This window comes from Rana temporaria, chromosome 10 (genome assembly GCF_905171775.1).
Source record: "Rana temporaria chromosome 10, aRanTem1.1, whole genome shotgun sequence".
Lineage (NCBI taxonomy): Eukaryota > Metazoa > Chordata > Amphibia > Anura > Ranidae > Rana > Rana temporaria.
The window spans coordinates 119,710,683-119,735,346 of NC_053498.1; the positions used below are offsets into that span (position 1 = coordinate 119,710,683).

The 24,664-nt window shown below is 44.6% G+C and overlaps 1 protein-coding gene across 1 annotated transcript; it reads left to right on the plus strand.

Annotated features, from left to right (window-relative positions):
• Window positions 1-5,125: 5,125 nt before the first annotated feature.
• LOC120915528 (nicotinamide N-methyltransferase-like) lies at window positions 5,126-22,001 on the plus strand. The gene is made up of 3 exons (XM_040326101.1): window positions 5,126-5,326; window positions 17,327-17,534; window positions 21,349-22,001. Exons 1-3 carry the CDS (start codon window positions 5,176-5,178, stop codon window positions 21,776-21,778), a joined length of 789 nt encoding a protein of 262 aa, XP_040182035.1. The 5' UTR covers window positions 5,126-5,175; the 3' UTR covers window positions 21,779-22,001.
• The last annotated feature ends 2,663 nt before the right edge of the window (window positions 22,002-24,664 follow it).

A 24,664-nucleotide genomic window follows, 5' to 3' on the forward strand; every position in this document is an offset into this window, starting at 1 on the left:
AATAGACCTCCCCAGCAAAAGTAGATCTCCTCCAGAAACAATAGACCCCCACAATCAATGATAATAGACCTCCCCAGCAAAAATAGATCTCCTCCAGAAACAATAGATCCCCCAGCAGCCAGCATCAATAGACCCTCCAGCACACCCCAGTACCCCTTGCACATGGTAATTTTATTTAGCGCTACACTTTTAGGACATACATATGTAAAGGTTTACATCCACTTTAACCACTTCAGCCCTGGAAGGATTGGCTGCTCAATGACCGGGCCATTTGTGTCGCTTTAACTGACAATTGCGCGTTCGTGCGATGCTGTACCAAAACAAAATTGACGTCCCTTTTTCCCACAAATAGAGCTTTATTTTGGTGGTATTTGATCATCTCTGTGATTTTTTTTTTCCAATAACAATTTTATTGATCAAATAAAGTTAGTACATATATAACTCACAGTCTTCCATGAAAGGAAGGATGCAGATAAAGACAACAGAACAAGAAGTCAAGGAGGCACTGCAATATTAAAACAGGGTGCTTGATACCTTTGGTTACTATAGTTCACAGTAGTAGCGTGGGTGTTGTTTCCAATAGTGCCAATGTGGAGTCGCTCCAGCAATTGCCGAACCGAATCCCAGAAGGGTAATATTATCGGGCAGCTCCAATAAATGTGGAGGAGTGTACCCCTAGCCCCGAGGCAACGCCAGCAGCAATCCGAGCTAGAGGGATAGATGGCGTGGAGGACGTCCAGGGTCATGTACCAGAAGCATAAGATTTTATACGCATTTTCTTTATCCCTCGCCATTGCTCCAGGGGTATCTCCTCGCCAAGAGCCTTTTCCAATTTTCCAATTTTATCATGTACGCATGTTTGCCCTTCACCTCCATGGACCAAGCATTCAATATAGCGTTTATCCCTGAGATCAGTCCCCTTTGGGCCGAGCCCGCCAGGATTAGACGTTCGAATGGGGTCGGAGGGGAAAACTGCAGTTTTGTGCTATCGTTAAGGCATAGTGGCGTATTTGGAGATACCCATAGAATTCCCGGTTCGGGAGGCCATAGTATGTCTGTAGCTCGGCAAAGGTGCGCATTCTACGGGTCAGGGGGTCCACCAGGTTGGCAAAATGGAAGAGATTCCGGGACATCCAGGGGAAAGACATACGGTGTGTGAGGCTGTCTGGGACCCTATGGTTAAGGGCAAAGGAGGTCAGGAGCGAACTATCAGAGGTCAGTTTGTGATTGGGTAGCAGCTTACGCCACAGCCGCCGGAGCGTCGACACTGGGCCCAGCATACGGTCAGGGTCTACCTCCGCATTTGCGCTCCACAGCAGATTGTTGGGGTGGATCGGGGCTAACCATAGTTTCTCAATTTCCGTCCAATTATTATATAAACGTAATGTGAACCAGGACGCTCCTGCCCTAAGCTGGGCCGCTTGATAATACCTAACCAGGTCAGGGAAGGCTAGGCCTCCCTCCGATCGTTTATTTTTTTTTTAAATAAAAAAGGAGTGACAATTTTGAAAAAAAAAAAAAACAATATTTTGTACTTTTTGCTATAATGAATATCCCCAATTTTTTTTTTTAAAAAGATATTTTTTCTCAGTTTAGGCCGGTAAGTATTTTTCTACATATTTTTGGTGATAAAAATTGCAATACGTGTATATTGATTGGTTTGTGCAAAAGTTATAGCGTCTACAAAATAGGGGATAGATTTATGGCATTTTTATTATAATTTTTTTTTACTAGTAATGGCGGCGATCTGCGATTTTGACACATTTTTGGGACCACTGACATCTATACAGGCGATCAGTGCTATAAAAATGTCACTGGCAGGTGAGTTAAATACTGGTGATATAATGTATTGGATATACAATAGTTTTATATTTAATACAATTTATGCACAATACAGTAGATCCATTCCACTGCATTTAAAGGCAGCTCGCCTTCTCATCATCAAGCAATGTAATCTAAGAAAATAAAGGTGTTATATATGGTTAGTGCAAGATCTAAGATGAGCATACAAAGCCCAGTAATAGTAACCCTAACCCATGCCAAATCATTACATACATTTTTCAGTAGAAATACATTAGTGAAAGGTTATTTTAAGTTGATTAACCACTTGCTTACTGGGCACATATACCCCCTTCCTGACCAGAGGACGTTTTGCGATTCGGCACTGCGTCGATTTAACTGACAATTGCGCGGTTGTGCGACGTGGCTCCCAAACAAAATTGGCCTCCTTTTTTCCCCACAAGTAGAGCTTTCTTTTGGTGGTATTTGATCACCTCTGCGGTTTTTATTTTTTGCGCTATGAACAAAAATAGAGCGACAATTTTGAAAAAAAATAATATTGTTTACTTGTTGCTGTAATAAATAGCTCAATTTTTTTTTTAAATGTTTTTTTTCTCAGTCTAGGCCGATACGTATTCTACATATTTTTGGTAAAAAAAAAAAATCGCAAAAGGCGACTGGTTTGCGCAAAAATTTTAGCGCCTACAAAATAGGGGACAGAATTATTTTTATTTTTATTTTTTTACTAGTAATGGCAGCGATCTGCGATTTTTATCGGTACTGCGACATTATGGCGGACACATCGGACACTTTTGACACATTTTTGGCACCATTCACATTTATACTGCGATCAGTGCTATAAATATGCACTAATTACTGTATAAATGTGACTGGCATTGAAGGGGTTAACACTAGGGGGTGAGGGAGGGGTTAAATGTGTACCCTATATAGTGTTACTAACTGTGTGTGTGGAGGGGGGTGACTGGGGGAGGTGACCGATCTGTGTCCCTATGTACAAGAGACACAGATCGGTCTCCTCTCTCCCTGACAGGACATTGATCTGTGTGTTTACACACACAGATCCACGTCCTTGTCTCTGTTACCGCCGATCGCGGGAGCCTGGCGGACATCGCGGCCGCCAGGCACGTGCATCGGCATTCCAGTGATGCGGCGGGCGCGCGCCCCCCAGTGGCCAGGAGGAGCGGATGCCTTAAAAACACGGCGGCTCAGAGATTTAGAATCACCCTGCGGCCGTATAAAGTCGTACGGCCGTCGGGAAGTGGTTAATATGAATACGAATAACTGTAAATTGTTTAAAATAATTGGTTCTTGCCTTATGCAGATGTGTTCCCAAAACAGAATACTGTGTGTTTTGGTGATTATACAAAAGCTGAGGAAGCCCTGTCAGTTAACATTGTCCTCTCCCCTGTGGCCAAAAGGGAGAAAAAATGTTTTGATGGAGTTGGAAATGTAACATTCGGGTCCAGATTTGCAAAATTTGGTCCTAACTGTGTATGACCATTAGAGATGGCCTGTCGGTTCACCCGGTGGTCGTTTCGCGGTGAACTTTGCTCGTTCGAGGGCCGCCAAACCGGTGGACATCTATCGATGTTCGCAGCGGTCCGCAATTTTACATGGAGAAGAACTTTGACCTATGACACATTCATCAGGTGGTGCAGGACAGCCAATTGAGACATTTCAGCACATGGACATACCCACTACTTTATAAATAGACCTGATCTGGCGGCCATCTTACATTCTGCTTTTTGTCAGTGTAGGGAGAGGTTGGTGTTTGGAGCAGGAACAGGCTGTATTCAATCAAATAGCTATCTAAAAAGGTCCACAAAAGTCCTTTTAAGGACTGGTATAGGTGTACTACTTGCTCTGCAGTATATAGGTGTGTAATACATTCATATACTTTTTGTCAGGACAGGTTGCTGTTTTCAGCAGGGACAGACTGTAGTGGCAGAGTATATAGTACAGTGTGCTGCGGAGTATATATCTTGTAATGCAGTAATTTGTGGGGTCAAATGTTATGTTGGCAACTGTTATGCCGCGTACACACGGTCTTTTTTCGGCATGAAAAAAACAACGTTTTTCAGCATGTCCAAAAAACGACGTTTTCAGAAGCCGAAAAACGATGTGAAGCCCACACACGATGATTTTAAATGACGTTTTTAAAAACGTCGTTTTTTTTTCATGCCGAAAAACGACCATGTGTACGCGGCATTAGGCTCCGTTTCCACTTTTTATTGCAACTTTGCCATGTATTTTTTTATGCAATGTCATGCGACCAGTGAAAACCATGTGAAAACAAGTCGTACTGAAGTCGGAACAAAGTAGTGCAGGAACCTTTTTTGGAGTCTCTAGTCTCGCACCAATTAAAACGGGGACCATTGAAATACATGGGTTTTGACTTGTCATGCGACTTCACATGTGTCAAGTCACACAAACACTCACAGTAGTGGAAACAGAGCCTAAGGCTGCATTCACACCTCCGCAACAAGTAACACCGCGCACGCTGCGTATTTTGCCGCAAATAGTGTAACTTTTTTTTTTTTTTTTTACAAATCCTTCCCATTGCTTTGTATGGCCGAACGCCAATGCCGCCTGAAAAAAAGGGTCCGGGACTTTTTTTCAGGCGGCAGGCCTACGGCGTCTATGAGATGTGAACCATCTCATAGACAGCAATAGGAATTCTCCCCTCCAGCGGCACGGGCGTCGGGCGTTTTGTCGCGGAGGTGCGACACCCCATTCACACTTCCGCGACAAAACGCCCGACGCCGGACGCTCGTGCCGCTGGAGGGGAGAATTCCCATTGCTGTCTATGAGATGGTTCACATCTCATAGACGCCGTACGCCTGCCGCCTGAAAAAAAGTCCCGGACCCTTTTTTTTAGGCGGCATTGGCGTTTGGCCATACAAAGCAATGGGAAGGATTTGTAAAAAAAAAAAAAGTTACACTGTTCGCGGCAAAATACGCCGCGTACACGACGTTACTTGTCGCGGAGGTGTGAATGCAGCCTAAGAATGGATCGACCCTCATCTTTTCCCATAAATAAAAAATAAATAAATAAATTGGCTTCACATGTACTTTAAATTGTTTATTTATTTTTTATTTTTTTTATTTTTTTTATCAGTTGTTGTAGCAAAAAGAAAGGACGAGTCCCGTGTCGTAGTCAGTGGATCCTGTCTTAAATTGTTTATTTGGCTGGCTGATCACAAGGCAGTCACCTGAATCTCTGTAAAGCATGATGACTTGAGTCACAATGTTCTAATATTGGGTGACATACTTATGAAGTCATATTAATATTTATAAAAGTTGAATTTATCCCACGCATCAGAAAAGAGGAGACACACTGGAAGATTGCTGTAGTGGAGATAACAATATTACAGAATGGAGCCCGAATCTCATAAACTCTACCATGTACACAGCTTCCACTCCCGGAATTTCTTAGACACTTTTTTTTCAAGTAAACCAGAAATGCCCTTTACTTATGAGGGTTTAAGGTATCCTATGGAGAAATTTCAGAATGCATTTTCCACAGGTAGGTATAGCTTTTTACTTATAAGGGTTTAAGGTTAAAGGTAGACCGATATGGGTTTTTCTCTGGCCGATGTCGATATTTAGAAATTGGGGTGGCTGATGGGCGATATATGATGCCGATTTTTGTGGCCGATATTGTAGGCCGGTTTAAAAAAAAACCCTCACCCACTCCACTCCTTCCTGCTTTATCCTGTCACTCTAGCACATACTTGATGTCCTCAGTACAGATGGCACTGGCAGGTGGCACTGGTTTGGGACTGGCAGATGGCACTGGTTTGGGACTGGCAGGTGGCACTAGTTTGGGACTGGCAGATGGCACTGGCAGATGGCACTGGTTTGGAACTGACAGATGGCAATATTAGCACTGGCAGGTAGCACTGGTTTGGGACTGGCAGATGGCACTGGTTTGGGACTGGCAGGTGGCACTGGTTTAGAACTGACAGATGGCACTGGCAGATGGCACTGGTTTGGAACTGACAGATGGCAATATTAGCACTGGCAGGTAGCACTGGTTTGGAACTGACAGATGGCACTGGTTTGGAACTGACAGATGGCACTGGCAGGTGGCACTGAAAAAATCTCACAGACCCAATTGTGCTACCGCAAGCTGACTGCCTGGTGTTCTGGTGTATTCCGAAAGCAGTGCCGGGAAAAGGTCATCCGGTGCCCAGGGCGAAGATGTAACATGACATACAATACATTTGTTTAACAGAGATCACCAAAAAGGGGGTTACAACAGAATTAAAAATGTGGAGTTACAAAATGGTGCTTCGTTATCTACACACATATATCTAAATTTACATTAAACATCTAAGGAAATATGACTATATGTTCAAAGATTTGGCCTGTCTACAACATATCTTTTAACTAACAGCATATACTGACAATGAAAATGCACCTTTAGGCTCCATTCACACCTAGGCAGACAAATTCGCTGCGTTTTGTCGCCGCAAATCGCGGTACAAATAGCGGCGTTTTGTACTGCAATTTGCGGCGACAAAACACCGGTATTGTCCGCCTAGATGTGCCCCAGATTGACCCCCTCTATGAAGATGGTTGCCATCTCCTAGCCGAACGCCGAAAGCCGCCTGAAAAAAAGGTCCGGGACGTTTTTTCAGGCGGCAGGCGTCCGGCGTCCAGCGTAGAGATGTGAACCATCTCCATAGAGGGACATGTGTTTTCATCCCTCTGGCGGCAGCGGCGTAGCACTACAGGCGTAAAAACGCCTAGATGTGAATGGGGGCTTACTGCATACCTTGCTCCGCCACTTGCCAAGGGGTGCAAACCTTAAACTTAAAAAACTTCCATAAACAATCGCCTTCTCACAAGGTACTGCTGGCTTGCCTGTGAATGCTGAAACAATGAGAGACCCTTTCTCCAAAACTAGAAGAAGGAGGAAGTGTCTGATGATTAAAACATTCCCCAATAAAACAAGAGTAAGGCTATAAAGGTTCCACCTGTCAGTCAGTGCTAAACAAAGGTTCAGCCTAGGTTCACATTGGAGCGATTTGTCATGCGATTTGAGAGATCAAATCGCATGACAAGTCACAGCCTATTGACGGCAATAGCACCGTTCCAATCGGTGCGACACCGATTTTGCAGCGCGGCACCGATTTGCAAAAGTAGTTCCTGCACCACTTTTGCCGATTTCAAGTGCGATTTCAATAGACATCTGTGTATGAAGCCACACAAATGTCTATTAAAGCGGTGGTTCACCCTCCATGACAACTTTTTAGCATAAAATTCGGCATAGTAGCGCGAGCTACAGTATGCCTGTCTTTATTTTTTTATCCCCGTACTCACTGTGCACTCGTAGATACAAGATTACGACTCCCCGCGGGGAATGGGCGTTCCTATGGAGAGGGAAGGTGATTGACGGCCGGCTCTGGCACGTCACGCTCCCCGAAGACAGCCGGAACAGGTCTCGGCTCTTCACAGCGCTATACGGTGCCTGCGCACAGACTATGCGCAGGCGCCGTGAAGCGCCAAGTCCTATTTCGGCTATTTCCGGAGAAGCGTGACGTGCCAGAGCCGGCCGTAAATCACCTTCTCTCTCCATAGGAACGCCCATTCCCTGCTGGGAGTCGTAATCTTGTCGCTACGAGTGCACAGTGAGTACCGGGATAAAAAAATAAAGACAGGCATACTGTAGCTCGCGCTACTATGCCGAATTTTATGCTAGAGAAAAAAAAAAAATTGTTTTTTATTAATATGGTGAACCCCCGCTTTAAGTAGCACCTGAAATTGCGCTGACTTTATTACTTTGAAATCGCGCTACTTCAAGTAAAGTAGCACAATTTCAAAGTAGCGTAAGGCTAGGTTCACACTGCTGCGAATTCAAAATCGCGGTAAAATCGCGATTTTACCGCGATTTTGCGGCTGCGATTTTGCCGCGATTTTGGCCGTGATTTAAGAGACATCTGTGCAGTGTTCAATGTAAATTGCGGCCCGAAATCGCAAAAAGTAGCACAGGAACTACTTTTTGAAATCGGTGCAGCGCGGCAGATGCGGCGTCGCACCAATTAGGACAGTGCCATTGCCGGCAAATGCCGCCGATTTGAGATGCGATTTGACATGTGAAATCGCATCTCAAATCGTACCAAATGTGAACCTGGGCTCAACATGAACCAGGGCTTAAAGTGACAAGCTGACAATTACATACTAAAAATAATAGAAATTAAAAAAGATTTAATTGGATCATTTAATAAGTCTTAATAACCCACAGCATTTGCATCAGTTTCTTCAACAATAATCCCCACCAATGGTGTCATGACCAGTCCATATTTTGCTATATAGAAATGTGTTACATTAACTGGTTATTGCGCAGTCATGCAACACTGTGTACCCAAAAGAAATGCATACCCTCCCAACTTTTGAAAAAGTCAACTGCGGGACATTTTCACCTGACGTCAAAGTTGTTGAGCAGAGGGGGGGCTGCTACCACAGGACGGCGAAAACAAATTCAATCTCACATCAAAGTTGTTGAGCAGGGGGGGGGGGGGGTGGTACCGCGGGACAGTGAAAAAAATTGCACCTCACATCAAAGTTGTTCAAGCACCGGACATTAGAGTAGACAAGTGGGGGGGACAGGGAGTGCCGCCGCCGACCTTAGCTGGACATTGGAGGCATTTTCTTACCTCCTCCTGCTGTGCTATCTCCACTGGCTCCTCTTGCTGTTAGGGAAAAATTCGCAGGACTATGCGGGAAAGTCCCGCAGAATCCGTGCAGGTTGGGAGGTATGGAAATGTATGTCGTTTTTTTCACACAAATAAAGCTTTCTTTTGGTGCTATTTGCACACCACTGGGTATTTTTGTTTTTATCATATGAATGAAAAAAGACAGGGAATTTTAAATCTTTATATATTTAGGCAAAAATGTATTCTGCTACATGTCTCGGGTACAAAAAAATCCCAATAAGTGTAAATTTAATTGGTTTGTGCAAAAGCTAAAGTGCTTACAAACGATGAAATATATATTGAATTTTTTTATATACTAGTATTAGTGGCGATCAGTGGGGGCAATTGAACCTTTCTAATCAACTTACAAAAAGGTTCCTACACTACTTGGGGGCGACTTCAGAGCGGCTTGTATTGACGTCTATTAACCACTTGCTTACTGGGCACATAAACCCCCTTCGTGCCCAGGCGAAATTTCAGCTTCCGGCACTGCGTCGCTTTAACTGACATTTGCGCGGTCGTGCGACGTGGCTCCTAAACAAAATTGACGTCCTTTTTTCCCCACAAATAGAGCTTTATTTTGGTGGTATTTGATCACCTGCGGTTTTTATTTTTTGCGCTTTAATCAAAAAAAGAGCGACAATTTAAAAAAAAAATATATTTTTTACTTGTTGCTATAATAAATATCCCAATTTTTTTTTTAAAAAGTATTCTTTTTCTCAGTTAAGGCCGATACGTATTTTTCGACGTATATTTGTAAAAAAAAAAAAAAATCGCAATAAGCGACTGGTTTGCGCAAAAGTTATAGCGCCTACAAAATAGGAGACGGAATTATTATTTTTTTTTTATTTTTATTTTTTTTTACTAGTAATGGCGGCGATCTGCGATTTTTATTGGGACTGCGATATTGCGACGGACGTATCGGACACTTTTGACACAAATTTGGGACCATTCACATTTATACAGCGATCAGTGCTATAAAAATGCAATAATTACTGTATAAATGTCACTGGCAGTGAAGGGGTTAACACTAGGGGGTGAGGAAGGGGTTAAATGTGTATCCTAGGTGTGTTCTAACTGTGTGGGGGGAGGGGGGTGACTGGGGGAGGTGACTGATGCTGTGTCCCTATGTACAAGGGACACAGATCGGTCTCCTCTCTCTCTGACAGCACGTGGAGCTCTGTGTTTACACACAGAGCTCCACGTCCCTGCTGTGTTACCGACAATCGCGTGTACCCGGCCGACATCGCGGCCGCCAGGTACACGCATCGGCTTCCCAGCGATGCGCCGGGGCAGTGTTTACCCGCTGCGCGCCCCCCAGAGGCGCGCGGGTAATGCACTTAAAATGACGTCCAAAGACGTCCAGTTGGCACCTGAGAGCCGCGCTGTTGACGTCTTTTGTCAATAGCGCGGGTCTCAAGTGGTTAACCACTTCAGATCCGCGCTATAGTAAAAATACGTCTGCAGCGCGGACCTGAAGTGCCAAGTGGCCGTATTTAAACGGCCTGTCGTTTCTCTGCTGGAAGCGCGTCCCCGCGATCGCGCTTCTGCAGAAAACTGTGTTGGCCGTGTCCCTCGGACACAGCCAATCACAGATCGTGCTGAATGGCCAATCACAGCGGCCATTCAGCATTCGATCTAGCCGTCCAATGAGAGATGATCTCGAATGTAAACAAATGAGATCATCTCTCATCGCCGGCTTTCTCTCCTTACACACAGACCGCGTGTGAGGAGAGAAAGCCTTTTACAGTGCAATCCATCGTTACAGTCTAAAAAAAAAAAACAGTGAGTGACATAAACACTACCCACAGTCCCTGCCAGTGCCACCTTCCAGTGCCACCTTCCAGTGCCATCAGCCAGTGCCACCAGCCAGTGCATTTATCAGAGCCACCTGCCCCTGCCATCAGTGCCACCTGCCCCTGCCATCAGTGCCACCTGCCCCTGCCATCAGTGCCACCTGCCCCTGCCATCAGTGCCACCTGCCAAAAGTGCCACCTGCCAAAAGTGCAATCTGCCAAAAGTGCAATCTGCCAAAAGTGCAATCTGCCAGTGCCACCTGCCCGTGCCACCTGCCCGTGCCATCTGCCCGTGCCATCAGTGCCGTCAGCCATCAGTGCCACCTGCCCGTGCCACCTGCCCGTGCCATCTGCCCGTGCCATCAGTGCCGTCAGCCATCAGTGCCACCTGCCGCCAGTGCCACCTGCCCGTGCCACCTGCCCGTGCCATCTGCCCGTGCCATCAGTGCCGTCAGCCATCAGTGCCACCTGCCATCAGTGCCACCTGCCACCAGTGCCACCTGCCGCCAGTGCCACCTGCCGCCAGTGCCATCTGCCCGTGCCATCTGCCCGTGCCATCAGTGCCGTCAGCCATCAGTGCCATCAGTGCCACCTGCCATCAGTGCCACCTGCCATCAGTGCTACCTGCCATCAGTGCCATCTGCCCGTGCCATCTGCCAGTCCCATTTGCCGTCAGTGCCACCTGTCAGTGTCATCAGTGCCACGTGCCATCTTTTGTCATGGCTAAAAGATCTTTTTCACTTACGGAGGCATACGAAATTATTGCGGCCGACGAGAGCAACGGGGAGCTCTGCGATTCGGATTCCTCCGCAAGGTCAGACGCCGGATCTGATGTTGACTATGAGCCGATAGTTAGCAGTGAAGAGGAAGAGGAGGAAGAGGAGGAAGAGGGGGAAGATGAGGAAGAGGAGGAAGAGGGGGAAGATGAGGAAGAGGAGGAAGAAGAGGAAGAAGAGGAGAAAGAGGAAGAAGAGGAAGAAGAGGAGGAAGAGGGTCCGCCCGCCAGACGAAGGCGTATTGCTAAGGAGGCAGTGCCATCCACCAGCACTGCTGTGCCATCCACCAGCACTGCTGTGCCATCCACCAGCACTGCTGTGCCATTCACCAGCACCGCTGTGCCATCCACCAGAACCGCAACACCTCGTCAAGCAAGGTCACGTACCAGTAGGTCCCATGCCAGCCTTCCCTATTCCCTTCAGTACCCCTTGTGGCTTCCTCCTAATTCAGGAGAAGCCAACATTCCCCCTTTCACTGCCCAGCCAGGAGTCCAAGTGGACACAGAAAATTTTGCCCCAATAGATTTTTTCAGTTTAATTTTTACTGAGGACTTGCTTTCCTCAATTGTTTCCCAGTCCAATCTCTATGCCCAACAATTTATTTCCAGTCACCCCACATCCTATTATGCCCGTCCCTTCCAATGGAGACCCCTTACAGTGGAAGAGTTAAAAATTTTTTTGGGCCTCGTATTCTGTATGGGACTAAACCACAAAAACGAAGTACGTTCATATTGGTCAAAACGCCCCATATACCACATGCCCGTCTTTTCCTCAAAAATGCCCAGGTCCAGATATCAAATGATCATGCGATTCCTACACTATAGTGACAATACCCAGTGCCCTCCCCGAGATGACCCAAATTTTGACAAACTTTATAAGATTCGGCCACTACTAGATTATTTTTCCCAAATTTTCCCCCAGTTGTTTACCCCGGACCAAAACATCTGTGTTGACGAGTCACTTGTCAAATTTTCTGGCAGGCTCGGCATAAAGCAATTTATGCCCTCCAAAAGGGCCCGCTATGGAGTGAAGCTCTACAAATTATGTGACCGTGCCACCGGATATACCTATGCCTTCAACATATATGAAGGAAAGGACAGCCAGCTACACCCCCCTAATTGCCCAGACTACATAGGAACCAGCGGGAAAATTGTTTGGCAACTCCTAAACCCGCTCATGGAGAAAGGCTACCACTTGTATGTGGACAATTTCTACACAAGTTTGCCCCTTTTCCGAAACCTGTATAGAAAGAAGACACCCGCATGCGGCACCGTACGGTCGAACCGGAAGGGCTTTCCTCAAAGCCTCGTCACCAAGAAGCTAAGAAAAGGGGAGACGGCGAGTGCACGCAATGAGGAAGTTCTGGCCGTGAAATGGAGGGACAAAAGGGATGTGTACGTGCTTTCTACCATCCACAACAATACATGCGTTACCATCAGAAGGAGGAATGGGCAAATCCAGAAACCTAAATGTATCCACGAATACAATAAGTTCATGGGGGGTGTCGATTTCAATGATCAAATGATCGAGCCCTACCTTTCCACAAGACGATCATACCAGTGGTATAAAAAAGTTTCAATTTACTTATTCAATTTGGCCATATACAACACGTACGTATTATATCGAAAATCCACTCCAAGACCCAAATCCTACCTTTACTTCCAGGAGGAAATCACCACTGCCCTTTTATACACCAGCAACCCACCAGCAACCATTCGATCCGATGTGGTAAGCCGACTCTACGAGCGCCACTTCCCAGATAAAATCCCTCCCGGACCAACAGGCCGAAATTCCCAAAAAAAATGCCGGGTGTGCTCCAAAGATGGAGTGAGAAGAGACACCCGTTTTTATTGTGCCCAATGCCCTTCCCAACCAGGCCTCTGCATAGACGGCTGTTTCCGCCGTTATCATTCCTTACTAAATTATTAGTCACTTCCTGCCATTTACCTTTACACCCCTTATGCCTCTGCTTGCTCTGTATTTGACCCTGGCTTGTTATTTGACCACGATTCTGCCTACCGATTTTGTTTATACCTCTGCCTGATATGGAACTGACCCTGGACTGTTATTTGACCACGCTTATGCCTACCGATTCTGTTTATACCTCTGCCTGATCTGGAACTGACCCTGGACCGTTTGACCATTCTTTTTGCCTGCCTCTTGGACTGATCTTTTACCCTGCCAGTGGACTAGTGGGATTCAAAGCACAGGGGTCTCACATGTGAGGGGCTCCAGAATTGTTTTTCTGGATGAAGAAAACTATTGTTTTTGTTTTCTCATTCTAGATTAGGGTCTGGTTGCCCGGAGGCTTCAAAGAGATTTGGGTGGGAGAAGCCTCTACCCCTGTCCCCATTCTGTCCTGAACGAGGCCCTACTTCTGCCTGCTGCCTGTAGGACCTATGCCATCATGCCTGTTGCCTGGACAATTGCATTTTCTTTTGCTGACCAAGTCCCTGCCTGCTGCCTGGACCAGTGCTATCGTCCCGTGGACAACTGCGCTACTAAAACCACAGGTACATTTTTTGTTTACCCTTTGCTTAGCATAATGTATTTTGGTGTGTAATTCTTGTCATGTGTATGCTATGTGTCCCTAGAACACCGGTTGGTCTTCCTTGCATGTTGGGCCTCTGTATGTGGTCAGGCTGTGAAAAAGTCCCACACATGTGGTATCGCCATACTCAGGAGGAGCAGCAGAATGTATTTTGGGGTGTAATTTTTGCTATGTACAGGCTATGTGTTGGCAATATCTTATAAATGGACAACTTTGCATAAAAAAATTGCGTTTTCATTTTTTTTCCACATTTTCCAGAAACGTTTGGAAAAAAATGAATCGTTCAAAAGACTCATTATGCCTCATAGATTATATGTTGGGGTGTTAGCTTTCCAAAATGGGGTCACTTTGTGGGCATTTCCATTGTCCAGGTGCTCTAGGGCCTTCAAAAGTGTAATAGGTAGTCAACAAGTTAGATGTGTAATTTATGCTCCTAGAACACCTGATGGTGCTCCCTGCATATTGGGGCTCTGTATGTGGCCAGGCTGTGAAAAAGTCCCACACATGTGGTATCGCCATACTCAGGGGGAGTAGCAGAATGTATTTTGGGGTGTAATTTTTGCTATGTACAGGCTATGTGTTGGCAATATCTTATAAATGGACAACTTTGCGTAAAAAAAATGCGTTTTCATTTTTTTCCCACATTTTCCAAAAACGTTTGGAAAAAAATGAATCGTTCAAAAGACTCATTATGCCTCATAGATTATACGTTGGGGTGTTAGCTTTCCAAAATGGGGTCACTTTGTGGGCATTTCCATTGTCCAGTGGCTCCAGGGCCTTCAAAAGTGTAATAGGTAGTCAACAAAAAATTCATTTGGATACAATGTTGTATGACTGAGTAATTAACATTCAAAGTGTGAGAGTGCTGAAAGCTGAAAATTGCTCCGGGAACGAAGGTGGTTTAAGTGCCCAGTAAGCAAGTGGTTAAAGAAGTCGTTTGCAAGCTGCACTGAAGTCGAGGTGTGCAGGGGTGCTTTAAAGTCAGATGACATTGGCTGGGAAGGGCTACAATTTTAGGGAAAGCATGGGGGTTAAAGGGGTTGTAAAGGTTTGTCTTTTATTTTCTAAATTGGTTCCTTTAAGCTAGTGCATTGTTGGTTCACTTACCCCTTCCTTCGATTTCCTTTCTAAATGTTTTTTTTTCTTTATTTGACTTTCTCACTTCCTGTTTCTCCTCAGTAAGCTTTCCATCATCATCCGAGCGGTGGAAAGTCATTTAGAACAGCTTACTGAACACCTTACTGAGGAGGAACAGGAAGTGAGAAAGTCAGACAAAGAAAACAAAGAAAAAAAAACCATTTAGAAGGGAAATGGAAGGAAAAGGTAGGTGAACCAACAATGCACTAGCTTAAAGGAACCTATTTAGAAAATAAAAAATTAACCTTCACAACCCCTGTGTGCCTAACAAAGTGTAATTTGTGCTTCTTTTTACTACGAATCAATTTGCTTATTTTCCCTGCTTTGTACTAATTAAAATGCATATAGCGGGCCAGATTCAGAGATGAAATACGCCGGCGTATTTTCAAATTTCCCGCTTCGTATCTTTAGTTTGAATCCTCAAACCAAGATACGACTGCATTTGGGTAAGATCCGACAGGCGTACGGCTTCGTACGCCTTCGGATCTTAGGATGCAATACTTCGGCGCCCGCTGGGTGGAGTTCGCGTTGTTTTCCGCATCGGGTATGCTAATTAGCTGTTTACGGCGATCCACGAAGGTACGTGAGGTCGTCGCATTCTCTTACGTCGTCGCTAGTCGGCTTTTCCCGGCGTAAAGTTACGGATGCTATTTCAATGGCTTATATTTAGACTAGCCATGTTAAAGTATGGCCGTCGTTCCCACGTCGAATTTCTGCAAAACTGGTGTTTCTGCAAAACTGAAAACGCACCAAAAAATGCATAGGTGTTAACCAGGCCTAACATAAGGAGGCTGAACACCAAGAGATCATATACCCAAACGACGGCGCGGCTTTTCGTTTATAGGCGCGATCGCTCCCCGGAGCTGAAGAACGGGGAGAGCCGTATGTAAACACGGCTTCCCCGTGCTTCACTGTGGCGGCGTATCGATCGAGTGATCCTTTTTATAAGGGAGACTCGATCGATGACGTCAGTCCTACAGCCACACCCCCCTACAGTTGTAAACACACACTAGGTGTACCCTAACTCCTACAGCGCCCCCTGTGGTTAACTCCCAAACTGCAACTGTCATTTTCACAATAAACAATGCAATTTAAATGCATTTTTTACTGTGAAAATGACAATGGTCCCAAAAATGTGTCAAAATTGTCCGAAGTGTCCGCCATAATGTCGCAGTCACGAAAAAAATTGCTGATCGCCGCCAATAGTAGTAAAAAAACATTTTTTATAAAAATGCAATAAAACTATCCCCTATTTTGTAAACGCTATAAATTTGGCGCAAACCAATCGATAAACGCTTATTGCGATTTTTTTTTACCAAAAATAGGTAGAAGAATACGCATCGGCCTAAACTGAGGAAAATTTTTTTTTTATATATATGTTTTTGGGGGATATTTATTATAGCAAAAAGTAAAAAATATTAAATTTTTCTCAAAATTGTCGCTCTATTTTTGTTTATAGCGCAAAAAATAAAAACCGCAGAGGTGATCAAATACCACCAAAAGAAAGCTCTATTTGTGGGGAAAAAAGGACGCCAATTTTGTTTGGGAGCCATGTCGCACGTCTGCGCAATTGTCTGTTAAAGCGACGCAGTGCCGAATCGCAAAACCTGGCCTGGGCATTAAGCTGCAAAATGGTCCGGGGCTTAAGTGGTTAAAGTGAAAAAACAAGAGGGTTTACAACCCCTTTAACTCAACACGTAAAAAATAACTAAAATATCAGTTTTTAATTAACTGACTTTAATTATACTGTATGCCAATTCCTTGCATGGTTTATATTGATAGTGCTGCATAATTTTTAGGTGGCAGCTTCAGTCCGAAACAGATGAATATTTGATAATATAGGATTTGTGTGAACAATATTTATTGTACAATTACTGTAGGCAGGATAGTGTCATTCTTGCTGGCAATTTAGCATACTCAGATGAAACACAAACAAATGGCCTTCGCAGAAAGGAGCACATGGAAGGGCGCTGCATGTCAAACAAAACCAAAGAAAATTCCCAGCTCAACCTACAGTACCAACCAGCCAATGGCTCTGCAGCTTGCACATATATTTGCAAATGTGTGCAACCTATTCCCAGTTATAGGTGGGGTCAGTGGCCATTTATTTGAGCTGTTGGAATACTGGTGAGTGGACATACTGGACACCTTTGCTTTGATTGTGCTATATGCTGGGTGTCCAGTGCACCCCTGTCCCTTCAAGGAGAGGTGTGCACCCTACAGGCTCACCTTCCCTCTACCTATCCATTATTATGCATGTGCTTCTACTATGGAGGCTCTCAAAAATGTATAGAGTTAGGACTGCAGATAATACTGGGGTGCTGTAAAGTGGCTCTGTAGCTTACGCATGTATTTGCAAATGTGTGTAAATTAAACCCCTGTTTTTAACACAAACTGTTGGACAGGATAATTTGGTTGGTTGCAGACAGGTTGGTAAGTTGAGCTGGGAATATTATTTGGTTTTCTGGATCACAATTGTGCTTTAACTGTTCGGAATTTGGATGCATGTGGATTAAGATCATACTACAGCTCTCCTTGAAGGTTATTTTAAATCTTTTGCTGCAGGTAACTTTAAAGGAGACATGTTGATTGACATCAGTGTTGGTCCCATCATTCACCATCTCTATGAAGCGCAGGAATATTTCAGAGATATCATCCTCCTAAAGCCTACTGAGCACTGTATTGTAGAAGTGAAAAAATGGATCAACAGCCGAACCGGAGCATTTGATTGGTCACACGCCTCTACAATTGCTACAGAAGTGGCAGGAAAGAGGTGAAGTATCTGCCAGTTTTGTGTCAGCGTCAAGCTGAATGCCAGGAGTGATGATCCAGTAGACATTATTTATAAAAGAAAAATGTAATTAGACATTTCTACTTGTGGGAAGATTTGTAATTCAGATGGTAATATTACAGGGAAATAAGAAAATAATAAAACATACTCCTAATGCCTTAATACACTAACATACAATTATAATAATGCTAGAAGTGGTGAGCACAGAGCGCCATGCCAAATAGATACATACAACACTCAACACAAAAATTAAGTCTACCAAAAGCTGGGTTCATACTATTGCGAATTGGATGTTGGATTCCCCGTATCAAATTTGCATGTCAGATGATTTTGACCGGCTCTCTATGGAGCCGGGTCACACATCTCCGGAGCTGCTCTGGAGCAGATTACACAGGAGTCCTGTGCATCTTCTGGACCATTTCAGGTCCGAATTCAACCTAAAATTCAGACTGAAAGTGGACCTGAAACAGTGAACAGGGACACACGGGACCCCTGCTGTGAGCCACTCCATGCGGTAGTGTGAACCCAGCCTAAAGAACTGCATAAAATAGTCAATGACTCTAGTGGCATCGCTGGGGGGGCAGGGGGTGCGGGCCGCACCTTGGTGACACCCGCCAAAGGGGTGACACCCATGGGTAGCGGCACTGCTAACACCACCCGCTGCCCTGATTTGCACCTCTCGGGTCTCGTGCTGTGTCACTCAGGGGAGTGGACTGAAGCTGCCACCTCCTTCTCTCTGTTTACATCCACACAGGAGAAGGAGGAGCCTGAGGGACACACAACACTGTGTGTAATCAGTCCGCGCTGTTCTAGGGTCTGTATACATTACTACCGTATAGGTAGATGGACATTAGCAGGGGGTGCTATCTATGGGAGGGGAGAGGCGTGTCTATACTAATGGGGGGTCTACACTGAGGAGTGGGGAGTGTCTATACTGATTAGAAGGTCTACACTGAGCGGGGTGTCTATACTGATGGGGGGTCTGCACAGAGGGGGTGTCTATAATAATAAGGGGGTCTGCACTGGGGGGGGGTGTCAATACTGATGGGGGGTCTGCACTGAGGGGGGCGTGTCTATACTCATGGGGGGATTCTATACTGGGGGTGTCTGCACTAAGAGGGTGATTCTATATTGAGGGGGGTGTCTATACTGATGGGGGTGTCTGCACTAAGAGGGGGGTTATTTATCGATGAAGGGTCTGCACTGAAAGGGTGTCTGGGGGAGGTCTATACTGATGGAGGGGGTGTCTGTACTGAGGGAGGGGGTCAGTACTTAGTGGGGGGGTCTATGCTGAGGAAAGAGGGTCTGTACTGAGGGGGAGGTCTATACTAATGGAGGTGGGTCTGTACTGAGGGGGGTCTATACTGAGGGAGAGGGGTCGAGTACTGAGGAGGGAAGTCTATATTGATGGAGGGGGGTCTTTACTGAGGGAGGGGGGTCTGTATTTAGTGGGGGGGTCTATATTGATGTAGGGGGTCTGTACTTAGTGGGGGGTTTATATTGATGAAGGGGGTCTATATTGATGGAGGGGGTCTGTACTTAGTGGGGGGGGTCTATAGTGAGGAGGGGGATCTGTGCTTAGTGAGGTGGCTCTATACTGAGGCAGGGGGGTCTGTAGTTAGTGGACGGGGGTCTGTACCGAGGGGGGGCTATAGTTGGTAGAGGGGGGTAACACCAATTTTTTCGGCACTGGGTGACACTAACCCTAGTGACGCCACTGAGTGACTCAGTGACTGATTGTCAACAAGAAACTGTTAACACAATACACATTTTGGCCAGAAGTATTGGTGGTTAGTAGCTGACTAAAATTACTCAATATATGTTTATAACTTTCAAAAAGATTACAACATAAAGAGAAAAAAATTACACTCCATCCAGATTCATAACATAGCCAAGGGTATTTGTAAAAATTGTGAACAGCTTTGTAACGGTCACCACCGTTTAGGACCTTCCATCCCATCCAAGACAGCTTATCAACACTCCAACCAACAGGACCCAATCCATCCCATTTTCCCAGAATCAAGACGAGACACGCAGCTCTGTACTTGTTCCAAAAATGAAGACAACTTTTATTGGTAGCTTTCAGTCTTATATACAGTACAAGGCATGAAAGGAACAATCAACTCCCCACCCACACATCACACCGTGGGGGGCTTCAATCACATTCTTTGAGCCAATTACTAAACATTCTAGACATGTCGGCGCCGGCCTATAATTATCATGATCTAATCACTGCACATTCCTTCATTAACAGCATAACAAACAAAACACCATCACACACAATGATCTCTTCTTAATCCACATCCCTAGACAGACGTTCTGTCTTCGCATACAGCTTGACTGAAAGATATTCACACCTCTGAGCATCAATAGGCTTAAAGCAGTGTTATCACACAATGAAAGGTCTTCCAGGAGCCTGACTCAATTAGCATGTCACTAGTCAGGGCTAATCATAGAAATTAGTCACTATTGACTGGTTGGGTCACAATTAACCAACATCTTGCAGTATCTCAAAATCCTGCAATATGAACTATCAGTGATGTCCCCTGTCCTGTAATTTAGAACATAATTTCTCAGTCACCCTATGGCCCTATCGGACATAAGGTGACCATAGACATAAGACTCCTTGGTGACGCCGGTATAGGAGTACCCCTCATCCTTACAAAGTCTCTGGGTGTCCCGGGTCATTCCGTTACAAGCTTCATAAATTATAATGGCAACTAGAGTTTTAATGTGCTTTTAGAACACTGTGGAATATTAGTAATTAATAGCTTACACATGGGAATCTGCCCACCGCTCCGCCTTCCACTGCCTCATTGAATCCACTCTGACAGCTGCACACACTCATCGCCCCGCCTGCTTTCTGCTCTCTGACGACAGACTGCTTACTAAACAGCAGGCAAACTAAAGCTTCCATGCTGCGCCCTCTCTTTTATGGGGCACAAGGTGGAAGTTTTAGTTTGCCTGCTGGAGGAAAAAGGTATTTTAAAAATCTGAATCCCCAGCGAGCAGCTGGGGATCCGGATTTTGCCACCCCCTCCCCTCTACCCTTGCGCCCTAAGCAGCTGCCTGACCTGCCTTTTGCTGGCACCCGCCCTGGGTGGAGCCAAATCTCCTCTCCCACTGACACCCAGAAGTCTCATCTGGTTATCAGGGGGAGACTGCAGCGGCTCTGATGATTGACCTGTGAACTGACCAATAGGATGCTTCACATCACAGAGCTGCCTGCACTGCATCTGCCTCCCTTTGCTAGCACCAACATGAGTGCTGGATAGAGGCTTCTTTTAGTGGCAGCTACAAAAATGCAGATAGCATTCCAGTAACTGGCATACCATTCTGCCTCTTGAATTTGTGCAGCCTGTAAGTGGTGCAACTCAGTGAAGATCGCACTTCTAATGTGTGCAGTGAATGCACAGTGGTCCCTATCCCCCTTGGAGCCCATGTGCACTGCACACACTACACAAATTATGGTTGCACCCTTGGAGGGAAGTGAAGAAAAAGATAGGAGAGGAGAAGAAAGGAGAAAAGAGGAAAGGGGAAGGGAGAGAAGAAGAAGAAGAGAAGAGATACGCGACGGGCGAAAGAGGAGAGGACTTTTAGTTTAACACAATTAAAATGTGAATGCTTACTATGGCAATCATTCCATTCTTCCTTTCCCCGGTATTCATACAACAAATAGTAATCTACAGCTCGAAAATGTTAGCAGTATTTACCAGCTCAGACCTAATATAGTTAATGCCTCACAGAATATCAGTTCAATGTTGTATGTTACATGGGATGTGCTTCTTCCTTCCAGTGACCAATGTGAGGAGAAGGAAATTGGACTCAGGAAGGTAATTACACATGTTGTAAAATTCGATCTCAACAAGGAAAATCTCACAGACCCAATTGGGCTTCCACAAGCCGACTGCCTGGTGCTCAGGAGTATTCTGGAAGCCATCAGCAAAGACCTTGATGGTTTTGTGAGGAACCTCAAAAGATTCTCAAAGCTTCTGAAACCTGGTGGGAACTTGATGTTTTATGGAGTTTTAAATTGCACATTCTATGTGGTTGGGGGGGAGAGGTTCCATGCTGTAAAGTATAATGAAAGCGACTTGAGAAGTATGCTCAGTAATGAAGGGTATGTTATAACCCAGTTTGAGATTTTCCAAAGAAAGTCTGAGAGTGATCTGATTGATTTTGATTCAATTGTGTTCTGTACAGCTTATAAAGAACAGAAGCTTTAGACCCTATTCACGACATTGCAATTATTACAAAGTGAAAACGCATTTTAATCAAACAGCATAATGTGCTTTTGTTGCAATTTTAATGCATAAAGCTAAAATGTAATGCAAAGCAAAATGTGGGCTACGTGTTACTTGAGTGCATTTTACATGCATTTTCTTCCTGCAAAATCTGCCATGTGACTTTGAAGCATGTACAAATTAAAATGCATATTGTTTTTTTTGTGCATTTTGCATGTGTTGCCATTGACTATAATGAAATGCATGTTTTTACCAAAAACTCACAAAAGATTCAGAATGCAGTATTTGTCAATAAACATAATGTACTGCCCTCTAACACAACACATTGATGTCAACAGCTTCATAAATAATAATGGCAACTAGAGTTTTAATGTGCTTTTAGCACACTGTGGAATATTAATAATAAATAGTCCCTATAACGTAAAGTTACAGTATAAATAGGTAATTTTATTGATTACATAAGGCTAAAACCGCAGTCCTGTAATAAAAGGCTGGCATGTTTCAGACCAAACAGCCTTAGTTGTGGCTACCTACTGGATTTTTTCATTAAAAGTGCATTTAATGGACTACAGCAGAATCCAGCAGGATGCTATGACTTAGGCTGTTTTGGCTGAAGCATTGATATTGGAAGTAAGTTGGCTCTGAAGCACCATCGTCTGATTGGAATATAGGAATTGCGCACTTCTCTTTGATTTTTAGCATGCTGTGATCCTGTATTATAGGGCATTTACGACCTCATTCACATGGGTATACTTAAAGTGGAGTTCCACCCTAAAATGGGACTTCCGCTTTTTGGAATCCTCCCCTCCTCCGGTGTCACATTTGGCACCTTTCAGGGAGGAGGAGGGAGCAGATAACTGTAAAATGCAGGTATTTGCTCCCACTTCCAGGCATAGATAGTTGCAGTATCCGCGGATATCTATGCCATATCCGGCCCCTCCTCTGTCCCCCCGCTGTCTTCTGGGAGACACACAGGTCCCAGAAGACAGCAGGGACCATTCAGATTGCGCAGCGCGATTTGCATATGCGCAGTAAGGAACCAGGAAGTGGATTTCCTCAACGAAGATGGCGCCCCAGAGCCGAGCGACAGATTGGCTTTGGGTGCCGACATCGCAGGCGCCCTGGACAGGTAAGTGTTCATATTTTTAAAGTCAGCATCTACAGTATTTGTAGCTGCTGACTTTAAAAAAAAAAAGGGCGGAACTCCGCTTTAAGCATACAACTGTGTGATGGTCGTGTTTTGCCTGCAGGTCTTCTGTGCATCCACTTGTAGGCAGGCAGTCCTATGTATGTCAATTGGGATGCAGTGACTGCACGGATGTAACCATTGCTCCCACACTTTTTTTCCCAGGACTTGACCCCTGCATAAGTGCATAACTGTGCAAATGAAACAGTAGAAGATATGGTTACCCATACACCAAACAATCAAAATCAATGAAAAGTAAAGGTGCAAACTGACATCATCACATATGTTACAGCTGATTGGACCCGAGTTCCGATGTCTGCTTAGTTGGAATATATGATAAGGTGTTACATGGCCAATTTTAATAAAGAATACTTGGATTTTAAATACTTCTGTTAATGGTTAATATTCTCTGGTAAGTAATTTGGCACTTCTGAATGTCCTGATGGGCTCATGTGGAGTGGCACATTTGCTTGGAGTGGCCTAAAGCCTAAAATAAAGTGTTCTTTGATCATTTTAGATGTAATGGTCAATTTATTCTGATAAGGGGCTGGTTTTGGATTACCACGGTCATTTGGACACTGTTCAGTCAAGATTTGCACTTTAGACTGTACTTTATTTCTGGACTTTTTTTTATGTTTATTGCTTTTATACATTCATTTTTTGTGAATGTCAGGTATGAACTTTTATTTGCACTTTTATTTGCACTGTGGATGTTTGCATTTTGCACCTTTACTTATCATCAATTTTGATTGTATGGTGTTTGGGTATCCATATCCTCTGTTTAATTTGTACAGTTTTGCACTTATGGCACTTTATTGTTAACACTATTGTATTTTATAATGAATAGAATGGTATAAGAAGTGGTTGGTGACAACTTATTGGTTACATTTGTGGATGTGAATTTTTTTTATGGTTTATTAGGTTTTAAAACCTTAGAGCCGGGTGCCAGTCCAGGCATGTGGGCAGATCCCAACCATATGGTCATGATCCTTCCCGAGCCTGGACCGGCTCTGTGATGTCAGTCGACAGCTTTGGCTGTACTTCTCTTTTAAATTTGGTATCATTAATGTATGTGTTGGCCACTTTACCTTGGTACTAAAATACTGCCTATGTACTGTATTTATTAGATTGATGTAAACAAGCTGTGGCCATTATTACCTAGGCAAGCTACCTTGTAGAAGCCCTAAGATGTCAGAAATGTGTTAGCGTCTATGATTGGCTTTCGAGCTAATAAAATGAAAATCGAAATATTCTGTTTAAAATTACTGCTTTTGGAACTGTGAGTGTTCCCGGCTGGGCTGCTTTACCACTAGATTATTTGTGGACTGTCTTTGCATTATTTCTTCATTGCACTGGTACTGAGTATGTTATTGACGCCACACCAACTTCAATCCTCCACACACAGCACACAGGAACAGAGCTGAGGCTGTCAATCAGCTGGAGATCCCTCCCCGTCACCGTTTTTCTTTTGGTGTCAGGGAAACTTGGCAGATGTGATTCATGCTGATAGCAGAGAAACAAAGTAGCAAACAAAAATGACACTCACTGCTCTTAATTGAGACAAGTACACACACTATAGAATAATATGCTATGTTCATATTCTGTGGTTTACAACCACTTTAAGGTTTTCTCCCATTTCTGTGTCTGTGAGACAGGAAAGAAAGAGAATTTCCCTCTGTGGG

Bases quoted from the DNA above. Each gene is read 5' to 3' on its own strand.
- LOC120915528 (XM_040326101.1), top strand. From the start codon at position 5,176: ATGGAGCCCGAATCTCATAAACTCTACCATGTACACAGCTTCCACTCC. The intron at 5,327-17,326 runs GTAGGTATAGCT...CTTTTGCTGCAG, and splicing joins TCAGAATGCATTTTCCACAG to GTAACTTTAAAGGAGACATG. The intron at 17,535-21,348 runs GTGAAGTATCTG...TCTTCCTTCCAG, and splicing joins ACAGAAGTGGCAGGAAAGAG to TGACCAATGTGAGGAGAAGG.